This window comes from Denticeps clupeoides, chromosome 16, assembly GCF_900700375.1.
Source record: "Denticeps clupeoides chromosome 16, fDenClu1.1, whole genome shotgun sequence".
NCBI classification, from domain to species: domain Eukaryota; kingdom Metazoa; phylum Chordata; class Actinopteri; order Clupeiformes; family Denticipitidae; genus Denticeps; species Denticeps clupeoides.
Genome location: NC_041722.1, coordinates 6,076,401 through 6,092,280, shown reverse-complemented (window position 1 = coordinate 6,092,280; position 15,880 = coordinate 6,076,401). Strand labels below are relative to the sequence as shown.

The 15,880-nt window shown below is 43.0% G+C and overlaps 1 protein-coding gene and 2 pseudogenes across 1 annotated transcript; 1 reads left to right on the top strand and 2 right to left on the bottom strand.

The window, feature by feature from the left end:
* Nucleotides 1–1,312: 1,312 nt before the first annotated feature.
* Nucleotides 1,313–3,042, top strand: LOC114766301 (calcium homeostasis modulator protein 6-like). Its single transcript, XM_028956995.1, has 2 exons — nucleotides 1,313–2,196; nucleotides 2,294–3,042. The coding sequence occupies exons 1-2, from the start codon at nucleotides 1,660–1,662 to the stop codon at nucleotides 2,435–2,437; spliced, it is 681 nt and encodes a 226-aa protein (XP_028812828.1). The 5' UTR covers nucleotides 1,313–1,659; the 3' UTR covers nucleotides 2,438–3,042.
* Nucleotides 3,043–3,766: 724 nt separating this feature from the next.
* LOC114765700 (UDP-glucuronosyltransferase 2C1 pseudogene) lies at nucleotides 3,767–7,488 on the bottom strand (annotated as a pseudogene).
* A 1,357-nt stretch (nucleotides 7,489–8,845) lies between these two features.
* Nucleotides 8,846–10,859, bottom strand: LOC114765756 (UDP-glucuronosyltransferase 2B15 pseudogene; annotated as a pseudogene).
* Between the last annotated feature and the right edge of the window lie 5,021 nt (nucleotides 10,860–15,880).

The window sequence follows — 15,880 nt, the reverse complement described above, 5'->3', positions numbered from 1 at the left end:
CTGCGATAGAAATTGAATGTCAGAAATTAGCTGCATAAGGTACAAAATCATACCTAGGCAGTAACACGGAAATCAGATCTTTTTTTTTTTTAGGGGGGGGGGGGGGTCAGGCAATCATCATTCTAGAATGCAATTTTCTTTTATATATATTTTAGATATTTTTTGTATATATATCTATGCATGCATTCTAGAATTTTTTATATATATAGAGAGAGAGAGAGAAAGAGAGATTTTTTTTTAGGCAGAACGCTGTATTTATAGCCTGCCAATAAACCTGCCCACACTGAGCTGCTTACAGTACAGAAGCCAGGATAACGGAGACCGTTATTATCCACATTCCCAACATGGCTCCCATTAATCCCAAGAACCGAGAAACACTGGCATAGTTTGAGCGCCTTCACATGGTTACTTTGTGAAGTGTCTATTTGGAGCACATAAAGAATATTGGTGGAAGGTATTAGTTTTAGTGCAAAAAATGTAATGAATGTAAAACTGCAATACATACATACGTGTAATTATTTTCATGTGGTCCATTTAGTTCGGAGAAACTTAAAAACATTTATAAAATTTTTTTTGTCTGTTTGCTTCTCCATTCTATAATATTATATGTTTTTATTTAACATTTTAATCTAACAGTAACCAGCAGGTCAGACGACTGTGGTGGGTTTAATATCTTGAAGTCTAAAAAGAGATAGGCATAAAATAAGCAATTAAATTAGTTCAGTAATTTATACAGAAAATGAAATATGGGCTGTTTGGAAATAAACCAATTTTCCCTTTTTAGCTTTATTAGTAATATAGTTCTTCTGTTTATTTTCCTGTTTTTCAGTTGGAAAAAAACTATTACAAAAAAACTATTAGACCTAAGCCAGATGCAATTTTGTTCCCAAGAGCAAGACTAATTACTGTCCTGGATACATGTACAATCACCTAACTACTTACATAAGTGCTATCAAAATGCAGACCTAGAATCCTGCAAGTGGTGATTCAACGTTACTCTCATTTCTGCACATATTCTCTATAAACTGCAAACCATCAAGGCAACAAGATGTAACATATAAACATGTAAAACATGTAAAACTATGAGTTATGCATTTTGAGTGGAAATAAAAATGAGAGTTGAATAAAAGTTTACAAATGTAAACTTTTATTCAACTCTCATTTTTATTTCCACATTTAAGGCATTTGGCAGACGCCCTTATCCAGAGCGACTTACAACGTGCTTTCAAGTTACCATCGATGAAGTGGTCAATTCTGGTTCACTAGGACCCCCAACTATGAATACAATCTTTTTATTCACTCTGTTGTAGTTTCTATACATAATTCAGACAATAAGAAGGTTACAAGTTAATCTAAATTTCCTCTAAAGTTGAGTAAATTCATAAGTAAGTTCTCCCTCTTCCCCCTTGTCCAATGGCCTGCCAAACAGTTTCCCTCCAATTTCTATGCCTCCCACTAAAACGTCCACAGGAGGACACGTTCAAATCAAAGTTCCACCCACCCTCTTGCTGTGAGCCAATTGTTTGGAGCGAGGTAAAGGCACATGACACACCCTCCTTCGTCCAAATCCAATGGGACGAGGAGTGTGGCGCTTTGCCTGAGGGGGTGAAAAACTTTGGACAGGATCAGAGTTAATCACGCATCACTGGACTACTGCCAATGTGTTCCCAACGCCGCTGCCTGTGGGACTTTCACCATCGCACTTCTCATTCCGAGGTCTGTTTTCTGAGTATGGGAAGTCGACAAAGATGGCTTACAAGGTTGAAGAATGAACTCAGCAACAGTCCCCTGGTGTCGAACGTGGCCTTCGGCTTTATTCTCATGGGCCTGGAGAAGCTGGTGGAGCTGGAGTTCGAGTGCCCCTGCAACCCCAGCTGGAACGGAGTCTTCTCCTCCGCATTCTTCATCATCCCCGCCGTCATGGCTTTCACGCTGATGCTCATCTTCCAAGGGTGCAGGTGTGACACGTGGTGCTACAAGAGTGTGTCCCTCTCCAGCTTTGTCCCAGCGGTTGTGTGGCTGATTCTCCTGTTCCTGGACGGCCAGTACTTCGCCTGTGCAATGACGGACTGGGAGGGGAGGTTTGTCCTTGTTGACAAAGCGGCTCCGCAAAAGTGGTGCGAGCCCATTAAGGAGGACGATGTCGCCCCCAAAGAGCTGATGATTCGCTCCCAACAATTATTCGTTGTGTCTCAGGTGAGGGAAGGTTGAACCGAGGCTTTTGCTACTGTTTAAGATGGATAGCCATACAATGCATCACCATTAACCAATGCTGCGTGTCTCCTGGTTTCAGGTAGTAGGTATAGCTCTGCTCATTCTCATCTGTGTGGGACTGATAGTGTATGTAATCAGAGAGAGCCGCCTGCAGGACCTGCAAGCCAGCGACGCCAACATAGCGGAGATGACCATGTACAGCACGGGCTCGTCCTCTCACTGACCTCACACACCCTTCAACACCACGGGACTGTAAAGCGCTCCAGTGCTCAATGAATTATCCATCTACTTACTATGCTGCAATAATTTATTGACCTAGCCACAGTTGATACGTTGTCTTGTTGTTTCACAGTATTGTAATCATTTGTAAATCTCAGGATAATTGATAAGAATCTCATTTATTAAAAGATGTTGCATGTGTGTTACAATATAGTTAAAGATTTGTGAAAAATTTCTTATTTTGACATCCTAAATTCAAGGGGAAAAAAAATTAACTGATCATGATATTCACGACAAGCATAGCTCTAACTGACCAGAGAAATACGATTTTACTTTCTGTTATTCTCTATTATAAGATGTTTAAGCAGATTGTATTTGGCCGCTGCATTATAAAGAACCTGTGCAAATGCTCCCCTTTGTAATTCACATCACCGGAATCTCCCGTTTAACCCTCTCAGGGGTGGTTTGCAAGTTTAAATTTGCAGATGGGAGCCTCTGCTGGTTGGTCGGTGTTACTGCAGTCTGTGTGTCCACAGAAAATTTTCCTCACTGGTATAAAAAAAACGATGATCTCTTGTACGCACAGGTTTAGAAGCTAAGATACACAAAACTCACCACAAAGCCAGTTGTGAGAACAGAATGGACAATTTTGAGACCAGGTTCAAAGGCATTGGTTCTTGTCATAATGTAACAGTAATCCTCCATTGATAACATATAACTTACATGAAGTGTGTAGTGAGAACTTGAACTCTTAATATCATTTATTAAAAAGTTACGTACAACATTTTAGCACATCAATGAGTCACTTTTAATTGATTGTTGTATGTGGTTCAGTGAAAAGGAACGGATAGAAATCTCATATGCTCATTTGATCATTTGTTATTAGGAAAGGTTGCATGTCTTGTGCACAGTACATTCAAAACAACTGAAAATATTTTAAAGGTCCCCTATTATAATTGATTTTTTGGGCGTTTTTATCTGTCTTATTGGTCCCCTAATGCTATATCTGAAGTGTCTTTCCGAAATTCAGCCTTGGTGCAGAATTACAGCCACTTTCAGCCAGTCACACAATGAGATTGCGTAGCTTTAAATGCATATGAGGACGAGAGAGGCAGGACGAGGAGGAGAGTGGCCTTTTTTATCCATATTTTTAAATCCAATCATCGAGAAACTCTAATGCTTTGCATGTTTGGAAGCCATGACGATGGGTGGAGATAATGTTTTAGGGGAGGGGTGGGAAATTCTCTTGGTGGACAAAGCATGAGAAGCGGGAGGTAACCTTTCCCCTTATGACGACATAAGGGGACAAATCCCAGATCCGACCATCTGAGCTGCTGCTCTCTGAATGGTGAAGCAGAATGGTCAAATTTATAGCCACTGCAGGACCATAGAAAGGCTAACTCGTATTAATGTTAAATAATCTGTGAAATTTTCATAAATGGGGACCTTTAAGAAGAGCAAACTGTTCATGTTCTACTGAAAATTCTGCATAAACAAAATTCTGCATAAGCAAAAACACGCTGTCAGTAACAGGTAATGTTACAGGTAACAGGTAATGTTAGTAACATATTGTTATTTTAATTATTATTTTTTTAAATGGGCAGAAAGATGACAAACTTGAATTAAAATGCAGAGGCCTGTACGAGAAATGATGAACATGCCTATAGGACCCAGTGGCAAACCAGTGCACAAGCCGCAGTGTAGAGAACAGAGCGAAACAGAGAAGTGAAGGAACCTTGCTGGCAAAATCAGGAAGAAGTTTTCCTCAGAAGATGTACAAATTGGACGTCATGATGTAGCCCCACCTACACCATCCAAAAGGTAACACAAACCAAGGTAGCACTTGGTAGCACTTCACAACATGTTGGAATATTTTTTGTCCCATAGATGCAGTCCTGTTGCTGAGAGCAACTTCACATATTTCATATGTTCATGTATTTCTCAATGCATGCACTTCTCAAATATTTATTTATTCAAATATTCATTCCGATTTAGTTTTCCTTTTTCTGAACAATTTGCAACAAAAACATCTGAGGCCACAAACAACGACCATGAATAATATTGCAACAAAAGCTGATAAAAAGGCAATGACGTCCAGCGAGTGGTAGGTGTACCAGGGCATCTTGTAGGACTCTGTCCGCAGGTGAGCAGCACCTTTGTGTCTCATTACAAACTCAATCCAGAAGAGAGCTTGGTCAAGAGGCTTCATTGGCTGGTCCCTGTGCAGCCTGGAGAGCCTCTGCATGTTGGTGCCGTAAGACGGCTCATGGAGAACTTCTTTCAACGTCTGGGCAAAGACGCCTCGGTCTAAAGTGGCAATGTCCACCACCTTTGCAACCCCCCTGCTTTGCATTTTAGCAAGGTTGTCTGGTTGGTCGAACACGAGAGGTATGCCGACTATGGGAACGCCGTGGTAAATAGCCTCCAGAATGCCATTGGTTCCCCCATGAGACACAAACAATTTAATTTTTGGATGTCCCAGTAAATCATTCTGTGGCATCCACTTCACCAGTAAGGTATTATTACCCAACGTAGATGGTCTGTCTCCAGTGTATCTCCAAATGACCTTTTGTGGTAGCTGAGCAAACGCTGCAGCTATCTCGACTGCTAGATCACCAGGAAGCTGTCCCACCAGTGTCCCCAGTGACATAATAATGACACCATGGTCACCAGAGCTCTGTACAAAGTCCTCCAGGTGCTGGGGAAGGGGTTGAGCCGTCTTACACTGGAAGCCGCCCATGTATACAACGTTGGGCATGGTGGGACGTGGGAACTCGAAGACAAAGTCTACTCTCATTAGCCAAATATCAGCAGCCTGAAACAACTCAAAGTAGTCCACGTCTGGACCAAAGTATTTCCTGCACAGAGCCGAGTAATGAGGTCCAACAGTGCTCCTGTACAGAAGCATCCGGAAAGAGTAAAACAGGACGTTGCGTACCCTTTGAAAAAAGTCCATTTTATCGGTCAATTTGGTTGAAGGGAAGGGGACATATGAAGGAGGAGATGGAGCGATGGCATAATGGCCCTCGCCGTGGACGGTCCAACGAACGTTGAACACAAGAGGCAAGTGCAGGTAATGCGAGAGTATAACCCCGCCCCCGCTGGCGGGGTCTGTCAGGACCAAGTCGTACTGGGCGTCCTGGAGGGTCCGCACCAGATCGCGGTCCTCCAGAACGCGAGCCACCATTTCACAAACGTTCCTGTGGATCTCCGAGAACCTGTCCTTGAGCTCCATGTCCAGGCGGAACCTGTTCCAGGCCGAGGTTCCTTCTCTCTGTATCTGAAGCTGTTGGGAGACGAATGCCCGGAAGAAGGCCTCGTCCGCGCCGCCGGGCACGTCGATGGTGACGGCGCTGTAGTGCGGCGAGTGCTCTAGAACGTACCAGCTGTCTGCCGGGCGCAGCACCGTTATGCTGTGGCCTCGTGCATGGAGCTCTTCAATCAAAACCTTCATGTTGATCCAGTGGCTGCCGTCTTGTGGCACCACCAGGACTTTTCCACTATCAACAACTTGGAACGCCATGGGTAGGGTTGCAATTAAAAAGGCGGTGGCACGTTTCATGGTGTCCTTCACCAGATGAAAATGCTTCTATGTAAAAGAAAAACAAAACAGACAAAAACAGAAATTACCAAATGATGAGACAACCGGCTACGTCTAGTGGTGAACGGCACGTGTCCTGGTGGCGGCTTACAAATGAAGTACTAGTGACAAGGTCAAACTGTGCACCAGCAACTAAGAACCAATCAGCTGCCTTCCAAGGGCCGGACAAACAGACTCACGCCCAGCACCAATTAAACGAATAAAACCAGGAACGCGTTCTCGAACTCCCCTCAAACACACACTACCACGCTGATGCATTTCATACCCTCGGCTTCTGTCTCTGGGATGTTTTGTATGCTGCTTGACCTTCAGTCGTGTCGGTGATCTCACTAAGCTCCACCATAACCTTCACAGCCTCTGTACAGAAGGTGTGTCCAAACCTGTGGTAACTTCCCAACTCCCAACCAGTACATAAATCTTCTAAGTGTTTAAAAACGGGACTATTTATATACAGTACAGGTCAAAAGTCTGCACACACCTACTCATTCAATGTGTTTTATTTTCATGACCCTTTACGTTGGTAGATTTTCACTGAAGGCATCAAAACTATGAATGAACACGTGGAGTTATGTACTTAACAAAAAAAGGTGAAATAACTGAAAACATGTTTTATATTCTAGTTTCTTTGCTCTGATTACTGCTTTGAACACTCTTGGCATTCTCTCGATGAGCTTCAAGAGGTCGTCACCTGAAATGGTTTTCCAACAGTCTTGAAGGAGTTCCCAGAGGTGTTTATCACTTTACATTTACATTTACAGCATTTATCAGACGCCCTTATCCAGAGCGACTTACAATCAGTATTTACAGGGACAGTGTCCCTGGAGCAACTTAGGGTTAAGTGTCTTGCTCAGGGACACAATGGTAGTAAGTGGGATTCGAACCCGGGTCTTCTGGTTCATAGGCGAGTGTGTTACCCACTAGGCTACTACCACTTGTTGGACCCTTTGCCTTCACTCTGCGGTCCAGCTCACCCCAAACCATCTGGATTGGGTTCAGGTCCGGTGACTGTGGAGACCAGGTCTCCACTTTTTGTTAAGTACATAACTCCACATGTGTTCATTCATAGTTTTGATGCCTTCAGTGAGAATCTACCAACGTAAATGGTCATGAACATAAAGAAAACACATTGAATGAGAAGGTGTGTCCAAACTTTTGGCCTGTACTGTACATAATGTGATGTTTACATAAATTATGTTATACACGTATTATTTAAACTGTAGTGTATATGTAAACCCAGCCTTAATATCACCCACATTAAAGGCTGTTTGCACAAAGCAATCGAGTTGGCTGTAACGTGGCAAAGATTTAACAGGATTATCGATGTATTTTAAACGAATATTACCGAGCGGCAGACCAACGCGTCGTGTATATCGTGATGTCTGCAGGCAGCGGTGCAGAAGGTCTAAAATCCAGCCGAGTCGCTCCCCGGAACTGTCGCCTTCTCCTTCAGTGACAGGAAGCCCGCGGGCTCCAGGAGGCGCGACGCGACATGCAGGGCGGGCTGCGGCTCGGGGCATGTTCACAAGCGCGGCGCGGCGCGGTACGCAGGGCGGGCTGCGGCTCGGGGCATGTTCACAAGCGCGGCGCGCCGCCATTTAAAGGGAAATCGACTTCGTTAGAAAAAACGAAAGAACAGTAATACTGTTCTGATTACGCCGGAATACATACAATATGAAAGTGTTACAAATGAAATAAGTGCACACGACACAATGAGATAAATAACCATATGAATTAATAACAGAGTGATATATAAAAGCAGCTTGTGCTGTAAATAAACTTTGCTTTTGTTTGTAATGATATGAAAACCGTTCTTTTAAAAAGCTGTTCATTGTAAGTCCTTTAAATTCACACCGCATTATGATGCAGATTGACTGTTCCCTTTTTTTTATTTCATTATATCGGATTTATTTATTCAATTTTGAACACTTTTTTGCCATGTGTAAAACTGTAGAACACTATGAGATAACACAAGTAGTAAATATATATCAAGATCAAATTTGAAGCTCTGTCTTTTCTCTCTTTATAGGAATAGCATGAGAGAAGTTCCCCACGCCCTGTAGCTGTGCATGTTACAGCTCAGTGTTTCCTTCTATATTCATGCAACAATTTGTCAATGTTGTGCAATTGAACGCCTACACATCTGAAAACTAAAAACCGGAGCAAATCCATAGGTTGGAAAAATTAATCCAGCAATTGCACTGTGGATATTTTGAAATCACATATAGTCTCTGCGTCTTGGTGACAAGGTTACAGTAAGAAATATTAGTCTATCTGCCTGTCCGGGTAACATTTGGGAATAGACTGATTCATCTACGTCCGCCAATGGCCTTGTTCTGTTTTGACGGGTGCAACAACGTTTGTCATACTGATTATATCTCATGAATGATCATTTACAGAATATTTCTGTGTGTTTTAACAATCTGAGGTCTTGTGCCTGGTCTCCTTGTGGGAGAATTCTCATCTGACCTCATCCCAAAATCAAATGATTGTATTAACAGTGAATAAAATAACGCAAAATTCTAATTAAAAAAAAAATATATAAAAATGGCTAGTGCCTAGTGGGTGACACACTTGACTATGACCCAGAAGACCACAATGTCACAGGTTCAAACCCCACTTACTACCATTGTGTCCCTGAGCAAGACACTTGAGTGTCAACCCTGAGTGTCTCCAGGGGGGACTGTCTCTGTAACTACTGATTGTAAGGCATTCAGAATATAATGTAAAATCCATAATTTTTTCAATCATTCTTAACATAGAGGTACAGCTAATGATCATTTTTCTAATGAGGGAAGCATTAAGCGAGGTGAATATAGGGCTAGTGTTTTTCTTTATTGCATAATCCCAAAATACATGACATGTAAATTCACATTCAGGTTTGATTCATTCTACATATTTCATTCATGTTTCACATTCATGTTTTATAACTATAATTATGTTATTATAAATCGAATTATGCAAATTATTGGTGGTGGCTGTAAAATTTTGTACAAGTAATTTCCTGAGCAAGGTTCAAGGTAAAAATTTTGACATACCTAATGTAGTCTGCACTGATGGCAAAATCAACAGTCATTCAGATTTAATTTTCATCTTAGCACATAGTCTAGAACACAACTTTATTGTCACAAAAATAAAAGTTATTATTGTAAAAAGTATTATACACAATGAAGAAAAAATGACGTCCAGTGAGTGGTAGGTGTACCAGGGCATCTTGTAGGACTCTGTCCGCAGGTGAGAAGCACCTTTGTGTCTCATTACAAACTCAATCCAGAAGATAGCTTGGTCAAGAGGCTTCATTGGCTGGTCCTTGTGCAGCCTGGAGAGCCTCTGCATGTTCATCCTGTAGGACGGATCATGAAGAACCTCCTGCAGAGCCTGAAGAAAGACTGTTTTATCCAGAGTGTGAGGGGGGACAATTTTTGCCGCTCCTCTTTCTTGTAGCCTTATCAGGTTGTCATGTTGGTCATTAAACAGAGGAATCCCTACAACTGGTACACCATGGTACAGGGCTTCTTGGACTCCATTGGTTCCTCCATGTGCCACAAATGCTTTGACTTTAGGATGTCCCAGTAGATCATTCTGTGGTAACCAGTTGACTAGTAAAGTATTGCTACCAAGGGTTGCTGGTTTGTCCCCTATGTGTCTCCAAATGACCTTCTGGGGCAGCTCAGCAAAAGCAGCAGCTATTTCATCTGTTAAATCAGCAACTACATCCTTTGGAAGTTGTCCCACAAAAGTCCCAAGTGACATAATGATAACGCCATGGTCACCAGCGCTCTGGACAAAAACTTCCAGGTCTTGGGGAAGAGGATTTGATGGTCTACACTGAAAGCCACCCATATAAACTACGTTGGGCATGGTGGGACGTGGAAATTCAAAGACAAAGTCAACCCTCATCAACCAGATATCAGCTGCTTGCTGAAGCTCAAAAAAGTCAACTTTTGGTTGCAAATACTTATCACAGATTGCTTGATACTTTGGTTTAACCAAAACATATTTTTGGTAAAGGGTTAGAAAGTAGTGTAGAATGTTCTTAAGCCTTTGTTTAAACGTCATTTTGTCTGTGAACCCTGTTCCTGTTATTGGTGTGTAGGACACGGGTGAAGGTGCAATATCAAAGTGCCCTTCCCCAGTTGTGGTCCACCGCACATTAAATACAAGGGGGATCTGTAGGTAATAAGCCAGAATAGCACCAGAACCCCATCCAGGATCCGCAAGAACCAGATCAAACTGACTCTCATTAAGTTTTTTCATCATGTTTTTATCCCCAAACATGCTTGATAACATTTCGCATTGCATTTCATGAGCAGAAGACTTCGCTGCAAACAATTCCATCTGTAACTTTATCGAATTAATAAAAGTGCTCTCACTCATTGCATATTCAATAAACTTTGAAATTAGTGGCTCTAAAAACTCCTTATTAAGGCCCTTAGTCGCAGGTACTGTAATGGAGTGGTAGTAGCTGGACTCTTCCTTGATGTACCAGCTCTTGGTAGTTCGCAAAACAGAAATCAAATGACCTTTACCATGCAAAGCCTTAACCAGAATGTCCATGTTCACCCAGTGGCTTCCCTCCAAACGAACCACCAGCACCTTTCCTCCATGGCAAACAGGATAGAGTGTGGGTACTAACACCACAAACAGGGGGCATAAGATAAACTTCAAATGTGAAGCCATATCTATAAGAAACAAGACAGTAAGAAGCCATTCTAAACCTTAAAATTTGGTATGACAGTAATTAAGAAATGTTGATAAGCAGAATTGGTTACCTGTATCACACCGCCAGCCAAGATGATCCTCTTGTCTGTAACGTCCAGGGAAACAGTTAAACAGACATACAGTTAAACAGTTACTGAATGACCAGATGGGGCATGGCTATCATCTCCCCAGTGATGAACACTGTTAAAGAAACACACATTAATTCAGATGTCCTGAAGTGACTGCATGAACCCATTTTAAAACATATTCTAATACTGTATGTAGTACATTCAAAAATCTATTAAATCTATTTGCATATTTTCTGGTTTTGGCTTAAAATATTTTTATTTGTTTTCGATGCTATACAAAATTTAAATGTGTGCTTTTCTGACATGAGTCATTTTGTTTGACTTAATTAAAAATCGAATTTATCGTTTGCATGGTGTACCCTCAAAATCCTGTGTGTGGTTTGTGCCTGGTCTTGGTCAGATGTGACCTTCTGGTGGGATAAGGAGAAAGTTACTGAGGGTAATTATTAGATTAGATACAAGTACATGGCAATGAAATGTAGTTTAGGTCTAACCAGAAGTGCAATAAGCAGCAAGTGCAGAATACAGGTCAAATAAGTTATGTATATAAAAGAAAAAGTGAAGTGATTGTCACATGTGATACACAGCAGCACAGCACACGGTGCACACAGTGAAATTTGTCCTCTGCATTTAACCCATCACCCTGAGTGAGCAGTGGGCAGCCATGACCGGCGCCCGGGGAGCAGTGTGTGGGGACGGTGCTTTGCTCAGTGGCACCTCAGTGGTACCTTGGCGGATCGGGATTCGAACCGGCAACCTTCTGATTACGGGGCCTCTTCCTTAACCGCTAGGCCACCATATACATAAAGTGATATGTGCAGGAGATGGAAAATAAATATGAACATAATTATAAAAATGTCAGTGCAATGATTATGTGCAAAAATGTGCAAAAATGGGTAGTACAGTGATTATCAGGAGTGTATGGGGGGCAGAGGAGTTCAGCAAGGAGACAACTCTGGGAAAAAAGATGTTCCTATGTCTGCTGGTTCTTGTCCGTGGTAGCCTAAAGTGTCTGCCCAAAGGCAGGAGAGAAAACAGTCTGTGGGCCAGGTGGGAGGAGTCTTTAAGAATACTGCGAGCTCGACGCAGACAGTGCTTCCTCTGGATGTCCTCAATGGATGGAAGTGGAGTCCCTGTGATGCGCTGGGCAGTTTTTCACCACCTGCTGAATCGCCTTATGCTCAGCAACAGTGCAGCTTCCATACCACACTGTGAGACAGCTGGTTAGGATGCTCTCTATTGTAGAGCGGTAGAAGTTCACCAGGATGGTAGTGGATAACTGGATCTTCTATAATGTTCTCAAGAAGAAGAGGCGCTGGTGAGCCTTCTTGACCAGGCTGGAGGTGTTAGTGATCCACTACAGGTCCTCTGTGATGTGAGTCCCCAGGAACTTGAAGGATGTAACAGGCTCCACAGCCATGATGGGATCATGAGAGCCTCTTCTCTCCCTCCTGAAGTCCACAATGAGCTCATTGGTCTTGGTGGTGTTTAGGAGCAGATTATTGTCTGTGCACCAAGTGGCCAGATGTTGAACCTCCTTCCTGTAGGTCTCATCATTGTTGTCGATGAGACCTATCACCATGGTGTCTGCAAACTTGAAAACGGAGTTTGATCCATACACAGATCGGCAGTCGTGGGTGAAGAGGGAGTAGAGGAAGGGGCTCAGCACACAGCCCTGTGGTACACCAGTGCTGAGCATGACAGTAGTGGAGCAGATGTGGCCTGACATGCTGTGGTCTGCTGGTCAGAAAGTCCATAATCCAGTTTAATGGTATTATGTCCAGGGCTCTAAGTTTAGTGATTAATTTAGAGGGGATGACAGTGTTAAATGCTGAGCTGAAATCAACAAACAGCATCCATGCATAGGTGTTTTATTACAGAGTAAATGGTTAAACAATAGTGAACCACGGTAACCCAGCAGGGTCAATGGCTTGTAGAAAAAACTCAAGAAACCCAACATGTAAATCTATCTCTAACAAAAGTTAGACACACCTAGTGTACATAGTGTTTGCACTTGCTGTTCTGGCCCACTGTACCTTAGCAAAAGTTAAAAATGGATGGTAAACATGCAGAATAAAGGTCAATGTCGAGGATACAGTCACTATGACACAGATGGAGTTCAGCCCGATGTGTACAAGGTACAGTAAAACAGTGTAATGAATACAACAGAATATGCTGGCTACTGGCAAACCTTGAGCAGTTGCATCACTTTCATTAATATAGGTTCACCCCTGCTCTGCTGCTGTGGATTGGTCTGTTTGGCAAGGTGAGGAGCAGACCTAATACGGCTGAAAATATTCTGAAATATTGGATTTTCCTGCATTGTAAAATATAAAAAATATATTTCATGTCCACAAAACTAGGGTACAAGAAGTTGGTAGCTGTTTCCTCAGTTCATAAGGTTGAAAGATGGGAGATTCAGGTCCATGACTTAACATCTGTTAATGAAGACCCCCCCACTTTATCGCCAAGCTGTGGCCTCCCCCTCATATACAAGGACAATCACCATGGGGGCAAAAGGCCAACAAATGCCCCGAATTGCCAAGATGGGAGAGTCTTGTGTTGGGGTTGATGACCACTGTATTCCAATATACGGAGTTCTCTCTGGACAAAACGCAAACAACAAAGTTGGGAAAACATACAAATTTAAGTTCCCTCAACTTCCCTCCCATGTACTTAACTTAAAAATGCAGTTACGTTCCTGGGTGCCTTGCGCCAGGGAGTAGTACAAGGGGAATCTCTGCTTGCCATTCTGTGTGTGTTAGTGTGTGTGTTTTGCCTTTCCTTTTTAGGTGTGTGTCTGATTGCTGGTCCGTCCACAGTCTGGTGGCTAATCTGCCACTGCCAGCATAAGAAGATGCCTGAAGCAGGAAGTCAACGGCTTAGTGTTTTTGGAGTTTTTTGGAGTTGATAGTGCTTGTTTTTGTGCTCCCTTTTTGTGTACTCTCCTCTGCTCATGTGTTTGTATGTGCGTGGATTCCCTCTAGTGATGGTGAGATGAAGCCTCATGAGGCAAATGGTTCGAGAAAGGGTTCATTTCTCGAAGCTTCATGTGCACACGACACCACCTACTGGCCAGGTGTATAATTACAAACCATGTATGACCAAATAATTGTTCACATATGTGTATAATAAAATACTATTTGAGTGTATTCTGTGTGAGTATTTTCACAAAATGGTAGCATTAGATTATATGGCAAGTCTTGTATGCTTGTGTAACTTGGACAATGATGTACAGAACAGTGGAATTTCTATTCAGAAATAACAATTTTTTGGTTTTAAGCGATTCCTTTTTTTGACAACCTCTCCGGCTTCTGAAAACACCCTTTCACATGGCACAGAAGATGCCGGCGTGCACAAAAACGCAAGAGCAAGATTATACTAATTTGGGTACAGTCCTTTTTGCCCCTCCCAATACTCCAGAGTGTTTTCCAGCCTGCTTATATTCGGCTCTGAAAGGTAGCGCTGGACCTCCACAGTGGTATCTGCTGTTACATTCTGGGTCTTCCGTGACTCCATGACGCTGCTCTGTCTCTCTAAACTCTATCTCCAAACTATATAAACGCTATCCAAACTCTAGTATTTAAACTAGTAAAACTATCCAAACTCTGAACTGACCGCAACTCTCCATCAAAACCCCACATTTTGAATGGAGCCTGAGGGGTTTATATCGCCTCAAACCTCGCGGCAAAATCGCTTCCCGACGCAGTCACGTGGTACAGCTGGCAGCGAGGCTTCGGACGTCATCCTTTTAGGCTCCACCCCTAGATGAAGCAAGCCCCTCCCCCTCCACTACGCGATACACGCTCCGAAGCCTCGGTACGTCCCGTAACATCACTAACTACCTCTCTGTTAGTTTGCATATAGTTGTAGGTGTGTGTGTGTGTGTGTGTGTGTGTGTGTGTGTGTGTGTGTGTGTGTGTTTGGTTGAGGGGTTTACGGTGGTGTACTTATCACTACTGTAAATAAACACATTTTTGGGGCAATGGTGGCCTAGCGGTTAAGGAAGTGGAAGTAATCATTTACATTTATGGCATTTGGCAGACGCCCTTATCCAGAGCGACTTACAACGTGCTTTGTAAGTCGCTCGAAGTTACCATCGATGAAGAGATCAATTCCGGTTCACAAGGACCCCAACTATGAATACAATCTTTTTATTCACTCTGTTGTAGATTCTGTACACAAGATCGACAATAAGAAAGTTACAATTTAATCGAAATATTCTTTAAAGAGGAAGGTCTTGAGCTGTCGTTTGAAGGTGCTCAGTGACTGAGCTGTTCTGACCTTGAGGGGAAGTTCATTCCACCACCGAGGGTCCAAGCTGGAGAAGAGTCTAGATGAATGTCTTCCTTTTACCTTCAGAGAAGGAGGGACCAGGCGAGCAGTACTGGAGGCTCGGAGTATACGAGGTGCAGTGCGAGGTGTAATAAGGGCTGTGAGGTAGGATGGGGCTGCTCCATGTTTGGCTTTGTAGGCCAGCATCAGTATTTTGAACCTGATGCGTGCAGCTACTGGGAGTCAGTGGAGGAAGCGTAGCAGAGGGGCGGTGTGGGAGAATTTGGGAAGGTTGAAGATCAGTCGTGCTGCTGCATTTTGTATTAGTTGTAGAGGTCGGATGGTACATAGTGGTAGACCAGCTAGAAGGGAGTTGCAGTAGTCCAGACTTGAGATTACTAAGGACTGAACCAGTATCTGGGTGGCCTGTGTTGACAGATAAGGGCGGATTCGTCTGAGAAGGAATCTACATGAGCGGGAAAGATTGCTGATGTGAGTAGAGAAGGAGAGTTGGTTGTCTATTGTTATGCCAAGGTTGCGGGCTGTTGCAGAAGGAGAGAGCTGCGAGTTGTCCAGGTAAATAGCAAGATCCTGATGTGGTGAAGAATCTGCTGGAATGAACATTAGTTCAGTTTTGGGTTGGGTTTTTTTTAAATCAGAAGGTTGCCGGTTCGAATTCCGATCTGAGCAAAGCACCGTCCCCACACACTGCTCCCCCGGCACCTGTCATGGCTGCCCACTGCTCACCAAGGGTGATGGTTAAAAGCAGAGGACACATTTCGTT

Excerpts from the sequence above, each read along its gene's own strand:
- LOC114766301 (XM_028956995.1), top strand. The coding sequence starts at position 1,660 with ATGTGTTCCCAACGCCGCTGCCTGTGGGACTTTCACCATCGCACTTCT. Across the intron at positions 2,197-2,293 it reads AATTATTCGTTGTGTCTCAG|GTAGTAGGTATAGCTCTGCT; the intron begins GTGAGGGAAGGT and ends TCCTGGTTTCAG.